Genomic DNA, 17,900 nt, shown 5'->3' on the forward strand with positions numbered 1-17,900 from the left:
TCTTGGAAAAGAGTGTGGTGCACAAGTTTAATTTATTTAGACTTTTGTGGACTAAAAACACTGACTAACACGTCGTACAATAGGAAAGTTCCCTAAAACTAAACTAAAAAACTAAAACTAAATGTGAAAAAACAATTTAAGTTAACTAAAATAAACAAACTGAAATGATTTCGTCAACTTGGAAAACTAAATAAAATAAAACTATAGATGAAATGTTCTTAGTCCTGTTTGCCTGACGAGGCATTGATGGACGAGTTTATTGAGACTGTGAGTCAACTCATTTCAGTTTAATAGCAGTACTGATTTTCCTAAATCTTGCCTCTGACATACAGTATGCCCTCCATTACGTTAACAATTCAAAAGATTAAAAACAACACTGAAGCTAATAAAAACTGAAATAAAACAAAACCGTTTCAAATAGTAAAAACTGAACAGAAACAATGATTAGTCCTGAAAAAGATCTAAAATGCCATCTTCAGCTACCAAATGGTTGTAGACAGCCATCAAAAGTCTGTGGTTAAAGTAGAACTGGATAACAGAGTTTTAAGGTGGTATCACTGTTGCCTCACAGTCAGAGGGTTCTGGATTCAGACCTGTGTAGGGTCCTTCTCATTCTTTCATTAAGTTCATTCATCCATATATTTACAAAGTCTAAATCCTCTCTCTGTTTCTCTTTTATCACAAAGTCATTAATTCCTGCAAAGTCAAGTCACTCAGTCATTCAGTTAAACATGCATTTGCTTTCAATTCTAATGTTAGTCCTTCGTGTATTCATGTTGGACTTTTTAAGATATAAATATGTTAAATAAGGTAACAAGTGAAACCAAAGTACTTATTGGTATTAAAAGTATGACTTTGATGTATGTATATATATATATATTTCTGCTCTGAAAGGTTTCATGTCCTGATTGGTTAGAAGCTTGGACATGCCTCATCTTTCCTATATAAGCATTTAGATTATTTTGAACATAACAATAAGAAATATGAAAAATAAAAATTGACTTTTAGTTACTTTAGTTACTACAAAAAATCTATATCTTCCACCCTTACTAACTTTCATTCTGCTAATAATTTAGAATTGAGATATTTTGCTTGAGATTAGTGAATAATTCCGTCTGACCTTCATTTTCTTCACAACTGAACCAAAACCAGAAATCTCAACAGAATGAAACTCACAAAGAAAAACATGTAACATCCAATTAATACAAAACGCATCACACACACCACTGCACTGGACAGACAGACACACACACACACGCTCACACATACCCAAATGTAAATGTGAAAGGCAACAGCTAACATATGAATAACCAATTAGAGCCCGACACATTCAATGTAAATTACTGAAATATTACGCCGCAGCCTCAGAGGGCTGAAAAACACAAACAAGATGAGGCTTTCATTTACATTTGTGCTGTGGGTTTTCACTCTTTGCGCACAAACAACTTGCGCATGTAACAACTGTTATTTAATTCAAGTAGAAGACAGTCCAGTGGCACTGCAGTGGGTTTGATTCGTATATGTGGACACTTGCACAGACAACGCACGCACCGCACGCTTCGCGGAAGCCACCGTGAAGTCACACTGACAACACCCGCAAAGTCTGCAGAACACAACATGCTACAGACTCAAAGGGAGTAATTTAAGCCTCAGTTTTTTTATTTGCATACACACTACTCAGTGTATGTTGTCATTTTCTTTTTGTGTGTGTGTGTGTGCGCCCTGTGTGTGAGTGATAACTGCAGTGAGAAGCTCCTCAAAGCCGGGGATGAAACGCCGACAGGCAGCGTGACCAAACACGGTGCTCGCCGAGCCGAGCCTGGCCACACCAGATTACTGCTGTTAACGCTCATGCTCTGTGTGTGTGTGTGACTGCGTTTAGCTGCATGTGTGTGTTGTCTGTTATGTTTGCCTGTGTCGCTTCTATCACAACAGACAACACTGACCTGCTAGTTTTCACTCTTATTATTTTGCACTCCATTACGCTCTGCAGCTTCTGTCCTCTGCACGTTCAACACACAAACTCGAACACCTTGTTTAACAGGCCCAATGAAATGGTGGAACTTCTAAAAGTCAGAACAAAGGACTTTAAAGTGGACCTGTTATGATGATTTACAGCTCCCTGGATTTTATTCTTGGAATACACAGGAGCAGCAAGAAAGAAGTCCTCGTTTGTCTCCTATTGGGCCTTAGTTCATTGTTTTAGCTCACTTCCTGTTCCCTTTGAGCCACTTTTCTTCTAATTGGCTGCACATCACAAACAGAAAGTTTGAACAATGGTTGGCACTTCTGGGCTCACAGGCTTTGTCCCTCAATTGACCATAGGAGGGAAATTCAGTTTTATGAGTGCATAGAATTTCTACAGGGTGTATGAAAAGAATCATGTGTCTCCTACAGGATATATTTTTTAAGTAATGGACACAGAAGCTTGGGGTAAATTTCAAAATACATGGCTGAATATAAAGTTTTACATGCAAAAACTTTATATTCACTGTTCACAGAATTGGTGGTGTCCTGTCCAGGGTGTAGTGCACATTTGGCCCTAGTTGGGATAAGCTCGAGCCTATATTACACTAAATTAACACATTAAACTGATGGTTTAAAGTGGTCGCTTAGTGTCTTACGGTTCTGTAGTACTTGCATTGATCCCTGTGACTTCTCTTAAAATCTCAGGGATCACCTCTAAAGTAGGGAGCTGTTGTTATCCTGGCTTGATAACTTTTAAATTCTATATAGAGAGACCGTCTGATTCTCATAACCCCAAGAATGAAGATCCTCAGCCTAGTCATGCGGCAGGTTTGAGGTTTGTTAACCAGTTTGCTAAATTACCGTATTTTTTGGAGTATAAGGCACACTTAAAATCCTTTAATTTTCACAAAAATTGACAGTGCGCATTATAATCCGGTGCACCTTATGTATTAATTCTGGTTGTGCTTACTGACCTCGAACCGATTTTATGTGGTACACGGCGCTCAAAAATCTGTGAAAATGTGTTAGTACGACTTTGGTAAGCCACGAAGCTGCACCGCATGATGGATTGTCGGAGCATTACGGCTACCGTAGTCAGGAGCCTCGCGGAGTTACTGTGCTTCAACATAATATTACTCTGTGTGTATAAGGACCCCAGAATGGCACCTATTAAGAGACATGCTTACGAAGCGGATTTCAAACTCAAGGCTTTCAGTCATGTTTTGTTTCGCTTAATGCATCTTATGTATGAAAATAGACCTGTTGATTAATATTGCACTTCATAGTCTGAAAAATACGGTAGCCTAGTGGTGGATGAACTGTAGCCCAGGAGGTCAATGAATACTCTACCAATTCGATTCTGAGTGTATGCGTCATAATTAGCACTACACGAATGTGTGTGTACATGAGGGATGTGGGGAAGTTTTAACAGGTCCTCCCATAGTAGACATGCATTTGTTTTACAAAATAGAGCACTGTAAAGCAATTACGGAAGCTAACAGAAAATTACTGATCACTTATTCTGTTGTTTCCTGTTGTGCAGTTACCTGTTGTTCCTGGCCAGGTGATTGCCGCGCCTTCTGTTGGTGGGTGAGGGGTACTGCAGGCTGCTTAGTTTGATAGCCATCTGCTCTAAGGCCATTCGCTGGGCTTCGCACTGACTGGTGGTCTGCTCCGCCTGGAGAAAACAACAGAACACAGGGGTATATATTACCCAGACTGAATTATTTCTTACACTTCTTTGGTTCATTCTGAGATTGCGTTCACATCAACATATTCTCTGTTATGTTTGTTAGTTGTACCTTGCTATAACCAATGAGGACTGATATGCTGTTTCCACGATATGCTGTGGATGCTGATGATAGTTCAAAGGGCTTCATAACAATCAATATAAGAATATTAATGCAAGAAAAGAAACTAAAATACCTCTTTGCAATGAAAAATGCAACTTACAGGTTTGATTAGCAGCTTCTTTTGAGATGTTTTTAACTGTTTTGAGAGAATAATTTGTGACATTTAACGCTCAAATGAAAGGGTTTTTAAAGAATATTTTGCACTACTGCTGAATCTTGAGATGATGTTGTTTTATAGTTATTATAAAATTCCCTTAAGATGTCGTCCAATACACTGTTAATAGGTTTCTGCACTGTAAAATGAAGACTTTTAATGCTACATGGAAATTTATGTTTTATGTTTTAGTCGATTAGATAAATAAATGAATAAAACCATCCATAGAATTTAAAAATAAATAAAAGTAGACCCTATGCTGGTAAACAGTCTAATGTCAAATAATCTGTAATGTTACAAATTAACACTATGTCTATGCATGTCATGTTCTCAGTTTGCTGAATTGCAGGTTTTCCATGAAAAATTCCTGCCTTTCTCTGGTTTAGCACTTCTGCAAAGACCCCTCGAGCGTAAGACTTTTTAATACATTCTAAGGTGAACTTAATTCAGTGCTTCTTACAACGTACAAATACCCTGTCTTAAATAAAGACCAAGATGACCAGAATCAAGGTAACACAGTGAGCCTTCTTGAAAGCGAACAGAACGTGTGTGCATGATGAAGTCGGCGGTCTGAGTGGGATCATCTTCCACTGAGTGTGATTAGCTGTTTATTGCAGATGAAGGAGATTCGGACGTGGCGCGTTTTGTCGGACGTGCCCTTTAAAGCCCTGCAAGCATTCAGCAAGCCACTAGAAACACTCTCCATACTTATCCTCTGCGTCAGCTGACAACATACACACGCATCTATGAAACGGCACGTACATGTGTATGCATATAAATGTACATACACACACAAACATTTCACTAACACAGATCACCCATAAAACCTGACGCACACATTTAATACGAATTGCTTTTCTCTGGCACAAATTACCCCTCATACACACACTCCTATCAAGCTCGCACAAATGTTCCCATAAAGCCACACATGCGCACAAATTGACCATCAATTGCTTCACACACAAAAACAAACATATTCACACATGGAGCATGATTCGCTGCTCTTTCTCACAAATTATCCTTCTCTCTCACACACACACACACACACACACACACACACACACACACACACCACAGCTAGTTGCACTCGGTATCCAGACACAATCATATAGAGGCACTCAGAGCGCCGCTCAGATGTAATTGCATACAAACTATATGGAGATGAGGCCTCAATTGAACCAATGAAGGCAGAGTGAGTGTGTACAAACAGCCCAATGTGCACACATACACACATATGACCGCCTGCTTTTTCCTCATTCAGTAACAATCTGAATAAAGTGTTGTCGCGTCGAGTTGCGTTCGCCGTCCGATCTACTTAGCGGACTCGACGGAAGGATCTGGAAAGGTCATCCAATCTGTAGAAGGCAGAGCTGCTCAATCAGCGAGCTAATAAACAAACCGGCAATACACAATCAACAGCACTGTCTGTGTTGAGGTGTGTTTGAACGAGAGAATATTCTGTTTGTGTATGTGCTGCTGTTATAGAAATGAAACTAACTGGAGCCTCTCGGAGGAAAAAAAAACAGAGTTTATCTAAATGTCTCTCCACTTTCCTTCATTACTTCTCTCTATTTCTGTCTTGGTTGCGTTTGCAGACTGTTTGCTGGCTAGTTAGTCGGTCAGTGAATCAGTAAATCAGTCAAGTTGTTCATTAGCTGGTTAGACTGTTCTTTTCTGTGCTAATATGTTCCCTCAGTCTATAACTTTGAAGCCAAGCCAAGAACTACATTTAAAAATTGCCTCATTTATGTAAGCTTTTTGCACATTTATCAAGTAAATTACTGCACTTACAGCAAAGCAGAAGCGACCTTGGTCAAAAGAATAACCACGGCAGGACAGCTAATCCAAAAAAATGAATTAACATTGAAAGGGGACAATTGTGGTTTTACTAATTTTCTGTCATTTATATACTGATACAATGTTGGGTGTCAGGAGTTGGGTCTGTAACCCAGCATTTTGAATTTTATTTTGTATTTTGATATGTGGAATGTGTTAAGTTCTTTGGTTGCTATTGTTACTTAGGATTGAATTGAGTTTCTAGTTCTTCTATAACTCCTGATTTAAAAGTCTTTTCTTGTCTTCAGTGACAATATGTCATGTATTTGTTGTCTGTGTGTGTCATGTAGTCGGTGTTATTATGTCTACATCTCTCCGTGATTCCAGTTTTATTTTGAAAGTCTTGTGGTTCTATGTTCAATGTGCTTAGTTTTGCTCTTCTCCTGTGGAGTTATTATGTTCATTTGTGTCAGCCATGTCTCCCCAGGTGTTTCCACTTCCCTCATTAGCCTTCTGTGTGTTTTCATTCAGTCTTTGGCAACGTCCACACGGGTATTTTTGGAAACGGAGATTTTCCGTTTTCGTTTTAAAAAATAATCCCGTCCACACGTAAATGCAAAAACTGAGTTTTCAAAAAGATCCATCCTGGCCAGAGTTTTTAAAAATCTCCGTTTTCAGTGACCAAAAACGCCGTTTACGTGTGGACGAAAAGTGCAAACGCATAGAAAAATCTGCGTTTTCAAAAATACCCGGGTACGTGTGGACGTAGCCTTTGACTGTTTTCTTTCCCGTTCCATGTACTACATGATTCTGCTCAGGTCGTGTTCATGTTTCATGTTCATGATTTTCCTCGTTATAGTTTCTCACACGTTCCTGTTCACAATCATGTTCACGCCTGTTGTCATAGTTACCAGTTTAGTTTTCCCTGTTTAGGTTTTAGTTTCGTTTTTGCCCCTGTTCGCCTTTTGCTTTATTTTCTACTTGTGTATCAGCCGTAATAAACGGCTCGCTTTTTGTTTAACCTTAGTACCTTAGGGCGATCGTGGCTCAAGAGTTGGGTGTTCATCTTGTAATCGGAAGGTTGCCGGTTTGAGCCCCGGCTCGGACAGTCTCAGTCGTTGTGTCCTTGGGCAAGACACTTCACCTACTGCTTACTGGTGATGGCCAGAGGGGCCGATGGCGCGATATGGCAGCCTCGCCTCCATCAGTCTGCCCAAGGGCAGCTGTAGCTACAACTGTAGCTTGCCTTCACCAGTGTATGAATGTGAGAGTGAATGAATAGTGGTATTGTAAAGCGCTTTGAGGGGTCCCGAAAAGCGCTGTATAAATGCAATCCATTATTATTCCCTGTCTGCACTTGCGTCCTCATACCAACACTCAGGCTGCGCCGTGACAGTTGGATGCCATTCAGGCAAAACTAGTCATTCACATTATCTAAAATGAACTTAAATTAATTGTCATGGTCCAGAGTCATGTGACCCAGTGTTTCTAAGTTTCATGATATTTTGTTATTCATCTGTATTCTAGTTTCTTTTCAGCTTATCTACTTACATTCTGTCATACCTACTTGCAGTTATATTTTATGGTTTATTGGACTCCCCTTGTGTCTCATCCCTGTGTTAATTCTTCCTTAGAGGTTTGTGAGTCTTATCTGTCATGTCTCCTGTCTGTGTAATTCATGTTGTCAAGCTCATGTCACTTCTGTGTCTTATTTAGGGTTCTTGTTTTACTTTGAAGGGTGTTCAATGTTCATTGCTTTAGTTTCACTTCCAATGTGGTGTCATTTGGTTTGTTCTAGTCAGCTGTTTCCTCACATGTCTCCACTTCCCCTGATCACCTCATGTATGTATCAAAGTCCTCTGTCTTCCTGTGTTCAGTGTCCCGTCGTCCTTGTTCCACCCATCATGTCATGTCAGGTTTCAGGACTCTGTGCAGGTCATGGTCATGTTGCCTATTCATGTATGAGTTCATTGCTCCTTCATGTTCCTGCACAAAGTCCTGTTCATAGTCATCGCAGTCTCCTTTTCATTGTCTTCCTAGTTATCATAGTTAAGTCTGTTTCCTCAGTTTTCCCAGTGTAGGTTCCAGTCTTGTTTTGCCTCTGTGCTTACTGCCTTGTTTTGTTGACCTGATTATCAGCCGTCATAAAAGGCTCGCGTTTTGTTCAAGTTAGTTGTGGTCTCCTCGCCTGTGTCTGCACCTGGGTCCTCACACACCCACACACTGTCTCCCCCCACAAACTGCGGCATTAATTAAGTGTCTTAAGTTTTAATTTAGGAGTGATAATCTATCAGTGCGATCCTCTATGCTGTTGCATGCTGGGGGAGCAGGCTGAGGGTCGCAGATGCCAACAGACTTAATAAACTGATCCGTAAGGCCAGCAATGTTGTGGGGATGGAGCTGGACTCCCTCAAGGTGGTGTCGGAGAGGCGGATGCTGTCCAAGATAAAGACAATGTTGGATAACACCTCCCACCCACTCCATGACATGCTGGTCAGTCACAGGAGCTCGTTCAGTGAGAGACTGAGATTACCGAAAAGCACCACTGAACGACACAGGAAATCATTCCTGCCTGTGGCCATCTCCCTGTACAACGCATCCACTTAACACACTGTTTGCTGCTACAGCTACACATGTTTCTTTTCCAAATATTTATTTATAAGTGACTTATGTATGTATGTATGTATATATATGTATATATTGTACTATTCTTAGTTAGCGTATTGTCTGTCTTGTCTTAATGTTGGTTTAAAATGGAGCACTGTAACAAAAAATAATTTCCCCCAGGGATCAATAAAGTATTCTGATTCTGATTCTGATTCTGATAAATTTGAATTCTCCTTTTCCAAATTCCATTTGAACTTCTGGGACAGACAAAGTGGTGAAACATGGAGGACAACAATTTCCCACAATTTCTGATTAATATAAGTCAGTATATAAGAAGCAAACCAAAAATAGCCTTATAAATAAAAGATCTACATATAAATATACATAGTAGCTGAATCTACAACATGACAAAGCAGACCACTCAAGCTCAGCATACAATGCACAAGGGTGAGTAAAAGTCTTAAAGTTTGTAATAAATCCCATCGTTCCAGAATAAACAGAATGCAGGATATGTAAGCATTCTGGGGACCCATGTATATAAATCACATCACCATAACCAAACAGAGACATAAAAGTCTTTCTGGCCAGAAACAGATAGAAAGGAAAGTAAACACCAAGTTTCAATTTCAATTTTTTCACCGAATGCGAGGTGTAGACGAGAGTGAGTCGTCAATTGTTTTTCCTATGTACTTATATTGAGATGCTCACTCAATCTCTGAGCCCTGAAGTATATAATACATGAGAGGTTCAGGGGTTTATATTTTGAATTTTTAAGTTTTAAATCACACAGGCTATGCTATACTGGACTGGAACTGACAGAGAGCCTGGCTATAAGAGGAGTAGATCATCATATCATCAGCATAAAAATGAGGACTGATCACATTAAGCAAGCTAGAAGTCACTGAGGCCTGATTGATGAATAACTCTGAAAGCATCCAACGTTTTCTAACAGCCCTTCGATGGCAAGTCTTGGTTTTAACTGTGTCAAATGCTATGGCTAGGTCAATAAAAATGGATGCACAATGTTGCTTGTTATCTGCTTGAAACAATCACTTTTAAGGCTGCTATAGTTGTACTGTAATTTTTCTAGAAGCCTGACTGGAAATCATTTAAAAATCTCCAGAGGGGAACTTTTTCCCCTTTTTCTGCTCTTCGTTAACAAGAACTTCCAGAACTTTGACAAAAGCAGATTATTTAGAGATGGACTTGTAATTAGTCACAACTGAAGTATCCCAACCTTTAAGCAAAGGGAGAACAAAAGCAGATTTCCAAATAGTTGGAATTTCCATCCATCCATCCATTCACTTCCGCTTATCCTTTTCAGGGTCGCGGGGGGCGCTGGAGCCTATCCCAGCTGTCATAGGGCGAGAGGCAGGGTACACCCTGGACAGGTCGCCAGTCTGTCGCAGGGCCAACACACAGGGACAGACAACCATTCGCACTCACATTCACTCACACATTTACACCTAGTGGCAATTTGGATTATCCAATTAACCTATCCCCACAAGCTGCATGTCTTTGGACGGTGGGAGGAAGCCGGAGTACCCGGAGGGAACCCACGCAAACACGGGGAGAACATACAAACTCCACACAGAAAGACCCCAGCCTGATGGTGGAATTGAACTCAGGACCTTCTTGCTGTGAGGCAACAGTGCTAACCACCGTGCCACCGTGCTAGTTGGAATTTCATTTGTATATATATAAGAAATCCAAACAAAAAATGACATTGGTATTTTTGTGCAAGCAATCCCTATGAGCTTTCAGCTCAGATTTCAGACTGCTCTAAACACTCAGTTTCAGACTTTTTAGCTGACTCATGGCTCTTAATGATGTCAAAGAGAGTGGAGATCTGTATTTAGTCATCTCAGACACAGAAGCTCCATCCAACTACTGCTCACACCTGTTTTATATTGACAGAACGTTGGTTTAAAGGAAGGAAGGAAGGAAGGAAGGAAGGAAGGAAGGAAGATGGGAGCAAAACAGTTTGTTTTAGACCTTAGATGACAGGTCTCCAACTCCAGTCCTCGAGAGCTGCTCTCCTTCAGCTTTAAGATGCATCCTTGTTCCAACACACCTGAATCAAATGACTGGCTTGCTATCAAGCCTTTGCCAAACTTAATTCAACCATTTGATTCAGCTGTGTTGGGATGCATCTAGCTGTAGGAGAGTAGCTCTCATGCACTGGGGCTGGAGATCCCTGCATTAGATGAACTGAGGAACTCCAACAATCCCCACTATAAGATTAAAGATTATTCTGAACTCTGAATCATGTAAAGCTATTGTCAGTAACACAAGAAACTTTTATATAAGTTGGCCAAGGAAGATGGCCCAGCACCAAGGAAAGTCTGCTGCTGCCATGGGAAGTACATCATAAAATATATTTAGTGTTTTGTGGAAACAACTTTTGAAAGAAGTTCATTGCTGACAAAAACTTTGAAGTGATAATGTGATGTTTTTGTCAGTGCTACATGGTCATAATGTCAGTCAGTCAGTAAGGAGGTCACTAACTGATTCAGTCCCGCAGCTACATACTCACTCAGTTATTTATTTAATCATTTTTTCTGACGTTGGCAACAACCGAGCCAACGCAGGCTAAGGTATGAAAAAGCAAAATACTTCCATAACAGCTGACTAAAGCCATAATGAAACACGCACACACACTTGTACAGTATGTGTACACACTGAAGTACACTGAAGCAATTTCTCCTGGATGCCCGCCTTGAGGACACAGTGACTAAAGACACACACACACACACACAGTCATGAGTTGGGCTGCTTCCCAGTCTGAAGGATCTTCAAGGATTTCTGTCAAAAATTATTTGTCTTCAAACTAGACTCATGCCTCCATCTGTTAGTTTGCATGCGCATGTGTGCATTGCTCATTTTGCCTAACTGCCTATTGCAAGTAGGACCAAAAGAAAAGCAAGCATATATGTATGTCAATGAACTTCTCCTATTTATCTACCATGCAGCCAGAAATAAGTAAACGGCCTAGCTAGTGTGCATTTTCAGGCTACCGAACGCAGAAATGTAGAAAAAAGGTGATTTCCTAAACATTCAACTATGAAGGAGACCACGACCTTATCATTATCACAACCCACTGATCAAAACTGCAGCATTATTCTAATAATTATAATTATTGGTCAAATGATTGCACAAACCTTCAGTTTACCCAAACCGTTATTTAAAGTGGATCTATTATGTTTTTTCCTCATATTTCTGATGCCTTATGTAAAAATGTTTCAAATAATGGGGTAGCGTACAATGTACAATAGGCCAAAAGCTCAGGCTACAGTATGCTCTAAAGCAAAAAGCTCAGTATTATGTCAGTGAGAAGGGATATCCTCATATGGTCATCTCAGACTGCCTTCTACCTGCTGTTCAAACTTTTGTTTTGTCTGGCTTAAAGGGAAGAAAGCAAAAGTTCTTGTTTCAGGCTAAATGCTCTGTTTCAAACTGTTTTTTTCTACTCTTGGCTCTGTATGTTTTGTCCTTCAGAGGGGATATGAATAATATGTTCCTGAAAATTGTGCAAAGCTATTCTAGTTGCTTAGGCTGCTGCCCCCGCGACCCGGCCCCGGACAAAGCGGATGAAAATGGATGGATGGATGGATATTCTAGTCGAGTCCAAGAATAAAAATCTGGAGTTTAAAATAAGCAAAACAAGGCCCCATCGATGTGTGAAGAACTGTCCGTGGTACTCGTCCTGAAATATGCTCTCGAACATAACTTGTCTAATGTTACAGGCTGAATGAAGGGAATTTTATGAAGGACGACTATTAAAAAACACCTGATGGGGATATTATGGACTATGTTGGAATTTATGTGGTGTCAGTTACGTGATATCTGATACAAAGAGTTACACAAAAAATAACCTCTCTTCCATTTTTAATAGTGCTGCTGGCGTGGCTCTAGGCAGGCACTGACATTCATGGTAAGGATCAGCCACGGGCTTCTCCTCTAGCGCCACCATGAGGATAAATTTGTGGGTTTGAGACATATGTTTCCAGATGACTTGCAATAACATTTTATCAATAAATTCACATCCTCTTAGAATGAACTGTAACAGCGGTGCTCCTCTGACTTGCTACTATTATCATTGTTATTATATTGTGTGCGTCTGTAGCTACAGTAAATACGGTGGAGGTTTGTTTGCTGCATTTGTGATAACCTCATCTGTTTCTGCTGCTATGCTATCAGCTCTTAAAGATAAAACCTGGAGTAAATATAAACACAATCAAATATTTATTTTATTCCTATCATTGCTGATGAGATATTGTGAGCGATTTCAAATGGAGAGGCTGAATCCAGTGTTTCCAGTCCTGTCGTTAACGCTGCTAATAGACACACAAATCAATAAGAATCTGCCTCATTTGATGAATACGTAGACTGTCCTCTGAAACACACACACAGAGAAATGCACACAGCCTGTTGTAGATGCGTGTGTATTGCACTTCGATGTGCTGAATCAAGTCATTTTAGGGCTTTTTGTTTACATGTCAGGGCCAATTTATCCCGCATCCTCGGAAAACCTCACCACTAGCTGTGTGAGTGTGTGTGTGTGGGGGGGGGTTGTTTTCATGTCTTAAAAATATATGTATGCATGTGTGTTTTCTGGCAATTGTGTGTTGATTCGCTGCTGTGGAACTGTGGCTTGATCCCTTATGAATGTGCATGTGTCCAAAGATGTTTCTGTTTGGGAGTGTGTTAGATGTGTCTCCTGGGGTTTTCCTGGGGCTATAACTGCCAATCAAACAGCAGTGTTAGGACTGAGAGCTGAGCAGCAACAGCAGCATATAAACACACTGCAGGATCCACAACATGCTGTCTGCTCTTACACATGGTTCATTAAAAATAAATATCAGACAATAAATCAATAAACAAATCAATCAACTAATCAGTCACATCACAGAATAACACTTCATTAGCATGAGAGAAATAGAGGGAAATATGGAGATAAAAAGGTAAATAATGTTCACTCTTTCAAAATTTTGTGTTGTATTTGTACTCCAGACAAGATTATCTGTCTCATTTTCACCTTTTGTTAGACACATGTGAACCAACAGTGACAAACAAGAGCAAGTTTTGTGCAGCTGAGAGTCCAGGAGTGCCTGCAGTGTCACCTCAGCACTGTTCCTTTAATCTGCCAGGAACATCTTAATGCCAGAAGTCATGTGAATGAGTTCTGGCTCTTTGGCAGCTATGTTGATTGTTGCCTGGAGCTGTGCCCAGAAACATTGTTCTGAGAATCTGCAGGTTTTGTCACCATGCAAGCACAGAGCAAATTTAAAGCAAGTTTCCCACAGTGCACCTTCTGTCTTTCAGCTGCCGATGAGGTTTTACCGTTTCCCCACGACTCTGTCAATTGCTTTGCTTAAAACCTCTGTGTCTCAGTAGCTTCAGGATTCATTCGACGAGATACGATCTGGTCACATTTGCTGTTTAAAAAGGATAGGACTTCTTCGTGTTGCTTTAAGTTGGGTTCAGGAAACGTAAAAGTCTTTCTTGATTTCAGTTTTTGTGTTTTGTTTTGCTTTTTTAATATGCAAAATGAAAATGTACATAAAAACAGCTGGACTGAAAGGAAGCCTGTTACCTTTTCATGAAATATATTGGAGCTCCAGCACTCAAGCGTGAGCATAAATCAGAGTCAGAATCAGAATCAGAATGGGTTTATTGCCAGATGTTGAGGTTTACAACATTAGGAAATTGCTAAATAGGCAAATACTAGAAAGTTCACAAAGGAGGTTGCAATGAAAAGCTGATCTGTGGCTACACGATACACTACCCAGACAACTTATAAGATACACCTTCCTAGCACTGAGCTCAGAACAGCCCTAATTATTCTTGCAAGCAATGTGCAAAAGCATCCTAGGACATTTTGGTCCATATTGACATGATAGCATCATGCAGTTTCTCCGGATTGATTAGCTATTGACTGATTAACTCTGTCCATCCAGATTGAGATCTGGTGACTATGATTATTTTACTACTCATAATGTTTGAGTGTGTGAAATAGACAAGCTGTATGAATTTTGGTGTGAATAGGTGAAGGAGGCTCATTACAAAAAGCACTATGAGTGGTCAATAAACTTCCAAAGCACAGTTACATTGTGTCATGGCAGATGAAAACTTTTTGTATTTTTACAGACACTATTCTCTACAAGAAAATGACTCTATGGGTCATTTGTGCAAGTTGTTATTCCACCCTAAAGTGTCTTAAATAAATATTTTCTATCTTTTAGCTGGAGGGCTTGATTTTATATATGACAAAAAAAAAAAGGTCAGTAGCAAGACATTTTAGTTTTTGTGCATGGTTAGATGAAAACTAAACACACATCGGTTGCTACTTTGTGTAGTTTTGTATAAAGTAACTGACTTTATCGTTTTCAGTAAACTGTCACTGTCTTTATTCTTCTTGTTATGACATACTAATAACACTAAAGGTCAAATGAAACATAAATGGTAAGTGGGAAAAAGGAGGAATTTAATCCATGAGATTTCATGGATCTGTCCTTTAAATCCACACTCGATGTTAATTTCTTGGAGCTTGCATGTGTGCGTGTGTGTGTTGCAGGTCAATATCTGAGGTGAGATATTCCACTAACAGGGTGTTTTTGTCTTGATAGAGCAAAGGAGTGGGTAATGATACAGGATCAATAATGGATATGAGACAACTGCATCCAGCTGGTAGGGCCTGCATACACACACACACAAACATCTAATGCACAAACAGAAGCATCTTTGGACGCATGCACATTCATAAGCGATCAAGCCACACAGTCCATAGCAGCAACGGCTAACAGCATTAGTTTATCAGACCACAAGAATAATGAGCAAGTGGGGGCAGCAGGTTTGTTAAAACATAGAAAAATGTTAGGATAACTTGTCTTGAACCTACAGAAACTATATATACATTCAGACTACTAATATCAGAATCAGTAATACAGATAATGAAGTTGTATTATCTATGAACATTGAGCTGCAGCTCATAAAGTACAACTTATAATCAAAATATTCATTCTGACTCTGTGTAAACTGAATCAAAATGTCTCCTAAATAAAAAGCCACTATGAATAATATTATACAGAAAATGAGTGCTGTGTCTACTAAATAAATGCAAAAAATAGTAAAGTTGGGTATGTGACTCCACAGCAGGCTACATCTGCCAAACAAAGCTGCAGGGGAAGTGCATGTGTGTTGGTGTGTGTTCTCTCCAGGCTGCCTGTTCTGTCCAGATGTTTCTGTTAAAGATTTCATCTGAGGCTGAAATCAACTAAACAAACCTTCAGCTTCAACCATGCATTCTGAAAGCTAATGAAAGCTAATTCTTAAGCTAATGGTTCTATTGCTGGCAAAAAATAATATAATCTATTGAGCATAAACTCAAGTGACAAGAGTATGTGACTAACAAAGTGGCTGGTGAGTGTGTGAAGAGCGAGTGACATCAAAAGACATGTCAAACTCCAAAAATAATCCAAAATGAATTGCAGGAAAAACTAGCATGCTACACGTCTCATACAACTATGCCCCGTCAAAAGAAAGTGTTTAAGGTTGGGTAACACTGACATTCTTGGTGCTAAATATTTTCATAGCTCTATTCCTAAGTAGCCTATCTGTTCATCAGCTTCATATAGGATTTTAACCTGTTAGGCTCAAACTAGCTAATAACTAGTAGCTTGTTATTAACAACAATCTTAGCATTTCTTAGCTTTTGTGTTTAACCAACAGCAAATCCTAATATTGTCTCTCTGCCACTTTTTTCTTGGTCTGTTATAATTCTGTTATGAATGGTTATGACATCATCTGTGTTTTATTTTATTCATGTATTAACTTAAGACCACTTTAAATCTTAAGGGGTTAAGTGAATATTCACTAGCAAGCCTTTGCTTAACACTGAGTTGTCATCTATATTTTCAAAAAAGGTAAAAGTTTTTATTTTTATTACCTTTAAATTTTTAGTTAAAAAATCCCACATGTGTGACAAAAATCTGTCAGCTTTCAGTGAGCATCACAGATGGCGAACCTCACTGATCCACTGCAACACCTGTACAACCTTTAATCCCCACCAAGACCTCTGTCTTTTGTTTCTGTCGTGCCACCTAGAACTCATCTCACACTCTTTCTGATTAAGATCTGATTTTTTATGTTGGTTAATTATTTCCTAATTAGTTTGCGTGTTAATTAGAATATTCACTAATGTTAATTAGCTGTATTAATAGGAGCTGCTGTAACACCTGCCCCCGGCTCCACCGCCTGCCAAATATCTTCATCTCAAAACAGCTTCCTACCTCAAAGCTCCAAAATGTCATCCCTTGTTTTTATTGCAAGACGAAAGAAAAAAAAGACTCAAGATTTTCCAACATATTAGATATTAGAGCAGAAATTCTGTAGATCTGAAGATCATTTTCAAACATTTTGAAGTTGCATTTGACCTGAAAAAGGCTGGTTTATCTTTCTTGAAAAGTCCTTGCTGTTCACTCAGTGTTTGGACCTTTTTAGCTAACCCCCAACAATTTAACACATAGTTGAATGTCTACGCCACCTGCCTACCCACCTGGCAAGGTGACTACAATACTCAGCCTTTCATGACTGAGGTGTTAAAAACCTCAGCAGGGTCATATACATTGGTCTGTCTGATGCTGAAAAGTTTGAAACATACAGCAACGCCAGGAAACATCACTGATTATGCAGTTGTTGTTTTTCATTCGCTTTTTTTCCTTTACATTTATGCTTGTATTTCTCTAGCATCACTAGGTTATCTTTATATATATATACACACACACACACACACACAAATCTGCACACTTTTATCACTTTAGAGGACCCTGCACCGATTAACAGTCCCTTCCTGAGCTAACCATAACCTCTGCCTGTTCAGCAGCAATGCTTTCAACCATAAAGTTGTGACTGCTTAAAATTATAAACAGTAATTTTGACACCAGAACATGTACATGTGCACGCGCGCACACACACACACACACACACACACACACACACACACACACACACACACACAGAGAGAGAGAGAGAGAGAGAGTCATGCACTTACGCTAGAAGAGATCAGTTCAATTAGATGAACAATGTGGAGGATTTGTAAAATGAATTACAAAACCTAAAGGTAAAGCTGTTAGACAGGGCTGGGAGGGAGTGACAGGATGAGTGAGCAAAGCAAAAGAAGGGTGGAGGGTGGTGGAGAGGGGGACAGAAAACACCTCAAGTCTCCAGCAGTGTGTTTATTTAGTCATTTATTTAGTGTTTATTTCATGTTAATCCTCATGCCTGTTAATTCATGTGCGTATCATCGTAACACCACAGAGAAGGTGGGAGGGTGGATGATTTTCTTTTAAAATACAAATTTGTTTTTAAATTGTTCATACTCCACACACACACACACACACACACACACACACACACACACACACACACACACACACACACACACACACACACACACACACACACACACAATGATAACATTTTTTGGAAATGATAACATTTTTAGATAGAGAGAAGCCATTTAAAGGTAAGAACAATCAGAA

The 17,900-nt window shown here is 39.6% G+C and overlaps 1 protein-coding gene across 1 annotated transcript in view; it reads right to left on the reverse strand.

The window, feature by feature from the left end:
• akap6 (A kinase (PRKA) anchor protein 6) overlaps positions 1 to 17,900 on the reverse strand; it is a 232,711-nt gene that overhangs the window by 104,215 nt on the left and 110,596 nt on the right. The window contains exon 14 of the mRNA XM_085391037.1: positions 3,516 to 3,646. Within this exon, the coding sequence (XP_085247163.1) occupies positions 3,516 to 3,646 (131 nt within the window). The remainder of the gene's footprint in view (positions 1 to 3,515; positions 3,647 to 17,900) is intronic.

Source organism: Rhamphochromis longiceps, linkage group LG19 (genome assembly GCF_057381845.1).
Source record: "Rhamphochromis longiceps isolate RC_006_pf linkage group LG19, R_longiceps_female_GT1.1, whole genome shotgun sequence".
Classification (NCBI taxonomy): domain Eukaryota; kingdom Metazoa; phylum Chordata; class Actinopteri; order Cichliformes; family Cichlidae; genus Rhamphochromis; species Rhamphochromis longiceps.